This window comes from Trachurus japonicus, chromosome 11 (assembly GCF_045865225.1).
Source record: "Trachurus japonicus isolate A0001 chromosome 11, Traja_1.0".
Taxonomy (NCBI): domain Eukaryota; kingdom Metazoa; phylum Chordata; class Actinopteri; order Carangiformes; family Carangidae; genus Trachurus; species Trachurus japonicus.
In genome coordinates this window covers 12,422,452-12,435,182 of record NC_140917.1, presented here as the reverse complement: position 1 = coordinate 12,435,182, position 12,731 = coordinate 12,422,452, and the positions used below count along the sequence as shown (strand labels likewise).

At 41.8% G+C, this 12,731-nt stretch overlaps 1 protein-coding gene across 1 annotated transcript; it reads left to right on the top strand.

Annotated features, from left to right (window-relative positions):
- Window positions 1–208: 208 nt before the first annotated feature.
- Window positions 209–4,499, top strand: LOC146978334 (uncharacterized). The gene is made up of 3 exons (XM_085790598.1): window positions 209–461; window positions 2,164–2,650; window positions 2,744–4,499. The coding sequence occupies exons 1-3, from the start codon at window positions 290–292 to the stop codon at window positions 4,497–4,499; spliced, it is 2,415 nt and encodes an 804-aa protein (XP_085646724.1). The 5' UTR covers window positions 209–289.
- The last annotated feature ends 8,232 nt before the right edge of the window (window positions 4,500–12,731 follow it).

Below are 12,731 nucleotides of genomic sequence, written 5' to 3'. Positions count from 1 at the left end.
CCATTAACCCAACATAAACATTTTACCCCATGGAGGCTTGGGCTATAACACCAGCCCTGATCCGCCTGCTTCAGAGGTTGTAATGTAGATGTTGATTTTGGAGACATTTTATTCTGAAAGGCAGGAGTGAGGCGGAAGTCGTGTTTAGTTTCCGGGTCGTGGTGGCGGAAGTAGCTATAAACCTTGTCCTGTGCAGATCATGGTGCAGCTGTGTCGGCTCCTACAGAAGACAGAAAAAAACAATAAAACAATAGTAATAACCAGTCTTGTGAGAGTCGGTGTGAGGAAGATGTCGCTGCAGAGCGCGAAGGCCTCGTTGCAGCGGCGGCTGCTCGCCACCGTCCGACGCAGCCTGTTCGGACACTTCGAAACAACAATAAACGAGTATGAAAAGGAGATCGACCGCAAAAGAAAACTACTGGAGATGATAAAACACCCGGATTTGAAGCCACGAACAACAGGTTTGTTTGTATTTCACTGCAATAAAACAGTACTAGCTGCATCTAGCTAATAAAACATTCAAAGATTAAAAAGATGTTTTAGCTTCTCAGCATCGTCTCTAACCACACAAATTCGTTATCTGGATCTTGAAGAGTTCTAAAACTTGAACTCGCGTGTTCGTTTGATGAAGTATGCAGGAGACGTTCAGTTACAAAATTTTAGATATTTATTTATAAAAGAATCAACTAGGAAACGAGATCGTGTACAGAGCTCCGGACCAGACTAAGTTTCCCTGACCAACATGCCGCAGCAGCATCAGTTCACGAAGTCTGATGCTGTCTCCTGTCTCCTGTCCCTGTCCGGTTTTATAGTTACTGATTACACAAATGCAAGATATGATGTAATTGATGTAATGTGCATCCTCATTGGCTGGAGTCCATATGCCATGACCTCGTGTCTGACCCCAATCTCATGCTTGGTGCTGATCAGCTGTTGATAGCTCCTATTAAACAAGGGACAAGAGAAAGAGAGAAAAAAAGGACAAGACATACAGTACAACCCCCTGCATTCGTCAGCTTTCCCCTGCGTCAGCTGACTATCACAGTTACACTAGGTACGAAGACCAGATATCCCAATTGTTTATCAAACAACCAGTACACTGTGTAACTGCTACTTCCCCTGTCTTGTGTATGTCATTCTCTGGGCTGTAAGAGCAAAACACAGTAATTACACCAATTATAGAAAAGTTGATTACATGCTTCATTATTAAGCTGATTGTCACGAGCTTATCATATGTCTAAGGCAAATGTCAATATCCCAAACATTATAGCAATATACGATTTTGGGGTAAATATCACAACAATCTACCTTACTAAACAATTTTTGTCTTATAGAGTCAAAGAAAGGACAGTATAACACAAAATGAATTTCATTCTCCACCTCTTGGATGTCACATAAATTACAAATTCTATCGTCTTCTGCTGTGCCGACATATCTGCCTGTCTCAATATGAAGACCAAGTATACCAGCTCTCAATTGAGCACACAGGGATCTTTTCTTTTTAGACAAATTATACAAAACTGTAATATAATATACTAATACTATACATACCGTATTAATGTTAGATACTGTAATTTAGTCCAGATGAGTCCTGACAAGTACCCATGACTCAGAGTAATAGGCTATATGTCTATGTGAAAACTTTGATTTGAGTCACACTCACTTTATTTCTAAGAAAAGTTGTTTGTTTGTTTCTTTTTGTATGGTAAAGCCAACAGTTATGTTGTACCCCTGATCCAGAGCTCCAGGCTAACTTTTTTTTTTTTTTACTAGGATCACAGTGGCCCCTAGTTTAACTTTTGGAGCGCAATCAGAAAATTTAAATCAACTTGCAAAGCAAATATTCACTTTTCCTTTTCATTCATGATCCTCACATACACACGGCCCTGACACTTGTAATGACAAATTCCAGATTCGTTGAGTCTCCACTTTTACATTTTACCAGTGTTAAAAAAAAAGGCAAATTTAGTAGTTGCCCATGTGCCAGTAGATGAAAATGCCGCATTGAGGGGCCGTCTGGAGCCCTGTGATCCCCAGCTGCTTCTCTAGGTAGTAGTAAGTAAGTACAATTTTACAGTGAAGTACTTTATACTGTAAAGTAAAGCATTCTGTTTTCTTTATTCTTATTTCACCACTGATGCGTGTCTGTTTATGTCTGATCAGAGCTGGCGACAAGAGAAGAGATCTTCAAACGGGAGCAGCGGGATCCAGAAAGTCCACACGCTGAAGAGCGATCAGGACAATCTAGTGACGATGGAGAGGACTGCGGAGGATTTCAATCAGAATCGCACAAGAACTTCGATCCAGCTTCGTGTCCAAAAAACTCTCATATAATGGAGAAGCCTTTTGGTTGTCATGTGTGTGGCAAAAAGTTTGCTGTAAAGACAATTTTGCATTACCACCTGAAAACCCATTCAACGCTGAAACCTACGTTGAAAAACAAAGTAACTTTAAAGAACCACATGGGAATGCACGCAGGGATCAAACCGTACAATGTCCATAAGGGCGTGCATGAGCACAGGAGACCAGTGAGCTGCCCCAAATGTGACGAGATATTTCCTGTCAGAGCCCTGCTGAAGAAACACATGAAAACACATTCGGTGAAGGCGAAGAAACGGTTTAAATGCAAAGTTTGTAGTTTGGAGCTGGAGTTTGAGACCCAGTTGAAGAAACACATGAAAACACATACGGTGAAGGCGAAGAAGAAACTGTTTAAATGCAAAGTTTGTAGTTTGGAGCTAAGATTCGCATCCCAGTTGAAGGAACACAAGAAAATGCACAAGGAGGAAAAGGAACAGTCTCCAACAGTCCACTCGGACTTGAAACCGTTCAGTTGCTGCGAATGTGGTCGAGGTTTCTTTTGGCCGTTTCAGCTCAAAAGTCACAGGTGTCCGGCCATTTCGCTGAGAGGAAACCCAGGCACCGGCCACGGAGAATCAGCACAGAACAGACTTTCACAAATGGAAACTCCCACTGACGCTGATTTCTGGAAGGACACCAGGACACATCAGTCAGGTGTCACTTACCAGAGGAAAAACAAAGTCTCGGACGTTGGATGTAACACCGAAAATAAACCGAGCGCCTCTGACGTCGTCGTTAAAACTGAACCCAAGGATGACGAAAGTGTCGACAGTGATTCCAGCAAAGAGAACAAGAAAATGCAGATGGTTGTGAAAACAGAAGACGCCTCGAGGAGTGAGGAAGATTGGGACGCTTGCACGAAACCGCTCGGCTCTTCTGAGTGTCGCGAAGCATCCGAGGACCATCAGGCGTTACAGGCGCGCCTCGAGTGTCACATGAGAGAGAAACCGTTAAGTTGCTTCTTTTGTGAGAAGGAGTTTAAAAGAGGAGGATATCTGACGAGACACGTGTCCATCCACACAGGAGAGCAGCTTCTCACGTGCATTATTTGTGAGAAGAGCTTCCCCACGGAGACCAAGCTCTTCAGACATAAGTGCGTTAAGCCGCCCGGGCTTCCTCATTGTCTGGCTGAGGCGAGGGATCTGACCAGCTTCCCGCGGTGGAAAGGTCACAGCGAGGAGAACGCGTTCATCTGCACCATCTGTGGCGAAAGATATCCCTCGCATGAAGCGCTGAATCTCCACAATATGTGCCACGTGGGCGATAAATCTCTAAGCTGTTCGCTGTGCAACAAGGAGTTCGGCGACAAAGAGTCGTTAAATCAACACATGGGCTCCCACGTGGATCAAACACAATTCAAATGTGTAATTTGCCATGAGAGATTTGTATGGAGGAGATGTCTGACCAAACATATAGAGATCCATAAAAAGCAGGGACAATTCGCCTGCAGTAAGTGCCACAAAATATTCAGCTCCCGTGCCGACCTCGCTCACCATACATGTATATGTGGTGGTCGTAGGCCCGTCGGACCGGGACGTCCCCCAGGAGAACTGTTCACGATCCCTTCACACTCTACTGACACTGAGGACAGTGATTCTTGGGATGGGATGGAGCAGCGTCCGTCAGGTTCGACGCATGTGGAAGAGGAAATGATTGAAAGCGAAACTGGAAGTGCTCCTGGTCAGTTTTTCAACTATCAGAGCGACGACAGTGTCGACAGCGATTTTTGGAAGGAGGACAAGAAAGCTCATTCGTCGTCCTTGAACTCCCTGATGGAAAAACAAACCTCTCGGAGCGACGCAGCACGCGAGGACTCGGGTTTTAAAGAGATGCAGAAGGAGAAGGAGGTTCAAGAACCAGAGGAGGTCGATGCAGAGGAACCTCCGTCTTCGTGGCTCCACGGCGGCGGCGGCGGCGGCAGCAGCTCGACTGGACACGTGGAAACATCCAACGGTGGAGAACCTGAACCGGACAGGAAGTTGTGTCCTGCTTGGCAACCGGACACTGACAACAAGGCTTCAGATTCCTCAAGTTTTGACTCGGTCGCACAGAAGGAAATCGCCGAAGGAGACGTTGGATGTGGGAAGAACTCCGTCGGCTGCTCCGATGTGAAATCTGTCGACAGTGATTTTTGGTAAGAGGGCGCCGTTGGATTTGGAAAATGACGACGTGTCTGAAAGTGAGATGAAGATTATGAGGTCACACACACCGCTGCCCAGAGTGCGAGGAAATATTTCCCACCTTTGTCCAGATGAAGGCCCACTGGAAATTGCACTCAGCCGCCGAGATGCCGTTCGTCGGCTCGAATGTCTTTACAAATGCAGACTGAGCAAACACACGAGGACCCACAGGGGAGAGAAGCCATTCCCTTGTCCAATATGCGGTAAAAGATATGCACATAAGTCAAGTATGCAAGGTCACCTGCACGTTCACGCTGGGCAAAAACGCTACAGTTGCAGTGTCTGTGAAAGAGGCTTTGCTTGGCACACAGAGCTTAAAGTGATAGTTCACCCAAAATTCAAATTTCAGAGTCCTCCGTGCCTTCTCTGAGTTACAGCGGGGCTCCGTGCAGCACTGCATGTCCATATGACGGTTGCGAACGGAGCTCACTTTTCTTCGTCCAAAAAGACACACCAAAAAAACATCCAGATACCTCCATAGTGCTCGTCTGTAATGTCCCTCTTGTATTGAAGCCCCGACATGAGAAATTGTTCAGAAAAAAATTTAATAAGTCTATATTTTAAGCTTGTTTGTAGTGGAAGCTCCCAGTGTCTCGGTCTCAAATATCGTGCGATTTGCACAGACACAGGAAGAGCAGTGAACCGAGACATTGGGAGCTTCCGCTGCAAACAAGCTTAAAATATAGACTTATTTAATTTTTTACGGAACAATTTCTCATGTCAGGGCTTCAATACAAGAGGGACATTACAGACGAGCACTATGGAGGTATTTGGATGTTTTTTTGGTGTGTCTTTTTGGACGAAGAAAAGTGAGCCCCGTTCGCAACCGTCATATGGACAAATACTGCTGCACGGAGCCCCGCTGTAACTCAGAGAAGGCACGGAGGACTCTGAAACTTCTCCCAACCCTAAGTCGACATGAGGGTGAGTAGATAATGAGTGAAATTTGAATTTTGGGTGAACTATCCCTTTAAATACCATAAGTGTGTTGGTGAGTCCTCGCATGAAAAGAAAGATTAAGTAAAAACAGGTAATATCCTAAATGTACTGTCACTTACCTCTGAAATTCTTATTACCTAAAGCTGAAAACTAGGGCTGGGCCAAAAAAAAATCGATTTTTATATTAAAGCAGAAGTAAGCGATCCGGTCGTTTTCGCTAATGCTGCGTTCCAGGCAGGCTTTTGAAATCGGAAATTACAGCTTCAAGTCACAACTTACAACTTTGTAGCGTTCCAGGCAACCCACTCGTGTTTCTCCGACCTGTTTTACCGGTGAAAGTCACTATAACGGCCACTCATAACTTCCGACCGGTGAACTCGTACCAGATCGAACTGGTACCACTTCACGGTCGGAAAAATACAAGTTTCCTTGAACGCACCATAACAGTCCTCGTCCCTACGTCACCACATTCACGGCGTCCCTTGGCTGCACACACAGCCCTGCATGCCGTTCTCTCTCCTCATTGGATAAAAACTGTAGGATACGATAAATGTTTTCTCGACTCAGAGCAGAGCAGAGTGACTGACAGACCCGTGTTTCAGACCAAACACTCTATGTAAGTGATTGCTGTTGGAAGATATAACTATTTAAGACTTATATTAACACAAATATATCACTCACTTCTGCTTTAATCGCGATTTTTTTTCTGGCGATTTTTTTCCGATTTAAAAAAAATAAAAAATACATTTTTTATTATTATTTTTTTTCTTTTATTGTACAATCATGTATTCTGTGCCATTACACTCGACAAAGTCATACCGGCCTGTTGTGTTCGTTTGTTCACAGATATCTATGTGAACAAATGAACACAACAGACAAACTGATGTGATGTGTGTATTGTTTTTTATGACTTATGATGTATTGTCAAGTGTTTGGTTCAACCTGCTCTTGTTTAAGGAAAGAAAATCACAATAATTGAAATATAAAATCGCAATACTTGTTTAATCAGAATTGCAATTTAAATCGAATCGGGGCCCAAAAATCGTTAGAGAATCGAATCGGCACAAAAGCATATCGGCCCAGCCCTACTGAAAACGATTTTGCTTGTGGTTACAATTGAAAAACATGAATTAAGTTTTTGATATGGCGGTTGGTTGTTCCTCTGCAGATGGCAAAACTAAAAAGATAAAGTTATTTCTGTTTTCATTATGTAAGGGAAACCTCAACACGCTTCCCATCTACCTCTCTTATCATACTAGACCGTCTACAGATGGGATGTTCAGTGAGTTATTCTGGAAATATCTATAGTTTATAACATACATTGTGAGATAATTGTTCTTCAAGCCACAGATTTTACTTGCTATTGTAGCGGAAGCTGAAATACCTGTAACATGTTTTTGTTTTTTGGGGGGTTCAGGATATTTGTACTTTAATAAAAATAAAATTCAAAAGATATGACATGCTTAAGTATTTCTTTGTATATTCCTATTAAGGTATTTAGCTACAGCACTTCAAAACAAGACGCCTGAGTTATTTTTTCCATCACTAATAATACATTTGTTATTATCAATGAGAACCCATCATTATTACTGTTCAGAATATTAAAGCCCCAGTGTGTAACTTATTTGGCTTTTTATTAGCAAAAATCAAATATTACTTTCATAAATACGTATTTCACTATAGTCGAATCACACCCGCGTACAAATGAAAGCTTTCTCGTACCTTAGAATGAGTTGTTACAAGTCTTACAAATACATAAGTGGGCGACGCACCGAGCCGAGGCTGCCATGTTGCATCGCCATTTTTTACGTTGAGTGGCAGCGTGACCGTAGGTAACCACGGAAACTCACCGGAGCTGTCGGCTCGGCCTGTTAAAACTGTCACCACTGTGTAGTATGAGGAAGGATGGAGGCACCGATGTTGCATTCAGGTGCAGTCAGGCAGACGGCCGTCGGCAAACCAACCGGATGTCATTTTACTCAACGAGAGAAAGACGGTAAAACGTGGGTCAGGTTGGGGTGTCGCGTGGCGTAGTGGTTAGAGCGGGCGCCCCATGTATAGAGACACAGTCCTCGCTGCGGTCGGCCCCGGTTCGAGTCCCGCGTCGGGCACCATTTGCTGCATGTCATCCCCCCTCTCTCTGCCTCCCCATTTCCTGTCTGTCTCAACTGTACTATCTATAAAGGCATAAAAAGCCCAAAAAATATACTTTAAAAATAAATAAATAATAAAAAAAAAAACGTGGGTCAGGTAAACAACACGACATCACCATGACAACATATTGTCACGCCTGTATTGTGGCGGACCACTTGCTTACATAGACGCTGTTTATCCTGTTACATGCAGCGTCTGTCGTCTGTCTGACGTCTGCCCGATTTCACGTGAATGCAACATCAAGAATACGTTCCAATATGCAACCGCACCGCTAGATGGGGGGAATTCCTACATACTCTCCTACCTTTCGTTAGTTTCAGCTCAGTCTCACTGTGAGTTCATGATATAACTTATAATGAAGTGGAAATGATCCAGAAGCTGCTCTCCCTCCTACAGATCAAAGTTATCATGAAACTGGATGGCCCTTTTTTCATTGCAGTGTTGCTATGGCAACTCAGACAAACTGAAAGAATCTTTTTCATTTATTATTTATTTATTTGGTTATGGTTGCAGTTTGAACAATACAGCCAGTTTTAACAACCAACAAGACATGAATCACTTCAACAAAGTTACTCATTCATTATTTAGAGACAGTGTTTCTAACTTTGGCTTAGCACTCTTAAAATGAGAAGAGCAAGTTAACATGTCTTCTTTTTAAAGCAGAGTCAAGCCGCTGACTGTGGAGACATCAGTAGAAAACATAGGTTTGATCCAGCTGCCAGTGGAAAAACAAAACAAACAACTACTTCTGGCTTCATGTAATGTGGCACTGTAATAGTATCTGCACCTTTATGGTTAGCAGCATCGCAGCTGGACACTCACTATTACATCATCAGTGATTATTATATTTCAGTATACTTGTTTTATTTTGAAAAATAAGTGACACTTGGAGGAGTGTAAATAGAAATGTAAGCTCTTCAGTGTCGGCGTGTCCACACGATTGCCTAAATGTAGTAAAAGAGTGAATGTAAGATAATAAGAGTAAAACATTTCTAAATAAAATCTGCAGAAGGGCCTCCTAGGTGTGCCTGACATTTACAGTGAATAAAACCAGGATAAGTGTCACTGTAATGTAAATTAACAGACAATAGCAGAGATTAAACAGGAGTCATGGTCTGTCAACACGAGCTGTGGTTTAAAACACAGAGAACATACACAGCAGCAACAACAGAGATCAATTTATAATTAAGTTTACAACGTAAACCAGAGTAAAGAATAGGTGAAACAATTTTATATCCTCACATTCAATCAAAGCCAAAATGAGAAAAAAGTACTGTAAGGACATCATTAAGCTGATCTGACTGTAAACAGATGTGACTTGGCATGTAACCACGTGTTCTGCGAACCAATGATCTAATGAAGCTTCTTGAAGTCTTAATTTCTAATCAAGTTGAACATACATCCGCACACACACAAGCACATTTCATGAACACGTTCTAACATGTGGTTGTTACCAGAAATGAACCGAAAACTTTTGTTGTTTCTGTGTTAAATCACCACTGGAGATCTCATTCTCATCTCACACACATGTGACCTCTGACACTCGACTGTCTGAGAAATCTTCTCTTACAGACTTTGCAACCGAATGGTTTCTGCCTCATCTTATGAGTCACACACATGTGTTTTTTTAGGCTCCATTTGTAAGCAAAACCTAGGCCACACACCGAACAGACACAGGGTTTCTTCTTTGAGTGGACTTTCATGTGTACCGCAAGATGGTTACCCCGTGCAAAACTTTTCTTACAGACCGAGCAGCTGAACGGTTTCTCTCCCGAATGACTCTTCATGTGGCGTCTAAAGGATCTCCTATAAGGGAATCTTTTAGAGCAAACGGAGCAGCTGAACGGTTTCTCTCCTGAGTGACAGACCATGTGTGACCGCAGATGATCCTTGCGCTTAAATTTTCTACCACAGAGCGAACAGGCAAATGATTGACGTCGGTTGGTATTTCTCAAAGAAGAGGAAGAAGAGGAAGAAGAAGTGGACGTATCAGGTGGTACGTGTCCGTCCAGGTCTGAGCTCCTGTCTGGTCCACAGTCCTCCATCTTAGTATCTGTCTCCATGTTCTGAGTGGAGCTGCCGGCTGTTGGAGGCTCTGCTTCCTTTCTCTCCTCAGTCTGACTCTGATGAAGCTGTGACGACGGGGGTTTCTCCTCCTCCTCCTCCTCCTCTTTATCATCATCTTCACTCTTCACAGGGTCAGTAGTGAATGTGAACTCGGTGCCATCAGTCTCCTCTGGTGGGTCGTCCTCCTGTTTCAGACTGGAGCGACACTCCTGCTGCTCAGGGGCGAGATCCTCCTCATCTCTTCTCACCAGTAGCTGCTCAACATCTGTAGGAACACAGATATGTCATGGTTATAATAGTGAACGTGATAAAAAGCTAAGTTTAAAACAAGAGCTAATGGCTGAGAATTATAATAATAGTTAATGGCAAAATGTGTTTAAAAGGACTGTGTCATGATTATAATGTTGAATGTTGTTTAAAACAGGATATAAGCATAGAAAATATTAATAATAATAATTCATGGAAAACCTGATTGATAAGATAGTTCATGATTTTCATATATTAATATAGCAATTCATTACAAAGAGTGAGTTAAAGAAGAAGAAGAATTCATTGTTTTCATGTGTCTTGAGTTAAAAGGGTTAAAATGATGATTGATCATCTATTCGGTGTTCAACTGCTTTTGCCTGGCAGGTATGGAAGACGACAACAGAGACAGTAACAGCACTTACAGATAAAAAATAGTTTATTTTATATCACATTTTGTTTACAACATTTTACTTACCTTTTATCAAAATTCACTTGCATAAGTTATATTTTTGGAACTTCAATTGTATTTATTTTCTTTATCAAGTCTGTGGCGAATGTGCTGCACAGTGATCGATTGTTGATGCCTGTTTCCGTGTTGTCAAAGAAGCAGTATGGCTGACTGATGAGAATACACACTGGCTGCTAACGTGTCGTGCTCGTGTAGTTTTTCCACCTTTTTACTTTATCTTTTCCCCGGCAATGGGGCGTAACAGATACATATACTGTATTGGGATGTCACGATTACTTGTTTTCACAATTAATCGTGGTATCAAACGCCACAATTAATTGATCGTAAAGATCCCTAAATACCGTCACTTTCTGAAAAAGATTATGTTGGAACCGTATCTGCAGATGTGCGCCAAAGTAAAGGTAAATGCACAGATACTGGTCCATTTATCTAAAGTAACACTGAATTAGTAGGAATTTAAATGTTAGCGTGTCATTTGTATTGTGAAAAAAATGATTGAAATAAACTTAAACATTTGATATAGATGACAATGACTTAAATATTTCAAACACTTCTCCCAGTGGATTAATAACTGGTCCTATATTACGAGATTAGTAATGTATTATATTTTGACGATATTTGATTTTACACATTCATAGTGTTGTGAAATTTATTGATGCATAATAATCATGGTAATCGTAATATCGTGATTATTTCTCTGACAATAATCGTACCAAGAAAATCTATAATCGTGACATCCCTAATACTGTACACTGTTTCTGTGTGTATCAAGGATGTGAAGTCAAAAATAGGGAAAGCTAGAGCAACATTCAATGTTTTAAAAGCAAAAACATCTCCCTGAAGACCAAACTTCAAATCTTTAACTCCTTCTTCCTCACCTCAGATCTCGGTGCCCAGCCGTGTCTCCTCAGCGACAGATAGTTTATGTGTGTGGGTGTGTGTATGTTTGTTTGTGTGTGTGGGTATGTATGTCTGTCCGTATGTCTATGTACTGTATGTGCGTGAGTGTGTATGTAATTGTGTATCTGTGTGTATATTTGTGGGGGTGGGAGGTTTGGGGTTTTCATGGTGTTTTGTATAGTTTTGTTTTGATCCTCTGTTAGACACTTTGTGTTACTGCAACATATGAAAAGTGCCACATAAATAAAGTTGATTTGATTTGAATGTTAAGACTGTTCTGCTGTATGGTGACGAAACCTGGAAGACCACCACTACCATTATTAATAAATTGCAGAGTTTCATAAACCACTGCTTAAGATGCATGCTCAGGATCTTCTGGCCAAACAAAATCAAAACAAAAAATAAAAAAATAATTTGATCTCTGTTTTTAGCCTTGTTGTAGCAGTAGCTCCCAGTGGCTACGCGAGATGTTCTTCCTTGTTTACATCATACATCCAATGGTTTACAATGACGAACGAACATCTTGCTCACGTGCACAAACTTCCACAGAGCTACTGCTACAACAAGGCTAAAAACAGACATCAAATTAATTATTTCCAAACAACTTTTTCATGTCGTGTCTTCAGGACACTTGGGTCAGTACAGACGAGCAGTATGGAGGTATCTGGATGTTTCATAGTGTGTGTTTTGGACAATTCAAAAGTGAAAAAAGCGTTTTGATGACTCTGAAAGTTTTCCAAAACCTTACTTGGCATGATGGTGAGTAGACAATTGGTGAATTATCAATTTTGGGTGAAGTAACCCTTTAAATTCAAATGAAAAAGCCTAAAAGAGTAGGGCTGCACTGCTGCCTGGAACTAAGGACTTGTGTTGCTAACATGGTGCTCCTTGGTTCAGGGCTAGATCAGTAGCAAAAACAGAAAAAGTACTAATAATAATGTTTTGATTAAAAAAATAAAATAAAAAATGTCTTATGGGCAGAACATAAAGCCATTTTAGTTAGGCCAAGTTATTAATTAAAAAATAAAAACTTTTTGAGATGATTGAGATGAGTGCCTTACTTTTTCTGTTTTTGCTAAAAAAAAAATTGACCATCAGTTGAGTGTCAACAGGTGTAGAGCAAAGAGGAGGCCTCACCTGCTCTGTGTAAAACAACCCGAGGGTTTAACAAAGCCTCAAAGTGTTTCCTTCGTCGCTGGTTCTCCTCCTCGTACTCCTCGATGGCTCCTTCAACCAGGACAAAGATCTCGTCCACGGCCGCGGTCAGTCGCTGCTGCACCGCGGCTCTCAGCACCTGCAGGACTTGAGCCATGTTGTTATTCATCTCGCTTCTGGCGCCCAACGCGTTTCCGGTGCGAGCTTCCCGCTGGTTTTCAAAATAAAAGTCCACGATTTGAAGAGTTGTTTAACTT

What these genes read in the sequence shown, in the direction of transcription:
- LOC146978334 (XM_085790598.1), top strand. Translation starts at nt 290, where the DNA reads ATGTCGCTGCAGAGCGCGAAGGCCTCGTTGCAGCGGCGGCTGCTCGCC. An exon ending in TTTGAAGCCACGAACAACAG is followed by an intron (nt 462 to 2,163) that starts GTTTGTTTGTAT and finishes ATGTCTGATCAG; the next exon opens with AGCTGGCGACAAGAGAAGAG. An exon ending in GTTTGTAGTTTGGAGCTGGA is followed by an intron (nt 2,651 to 2,743) that starts GTTTGAGACCCA and finishes TTTGGAGCTAAG; the next exon opens with ATTCGCATCCCAGTTGAAGG.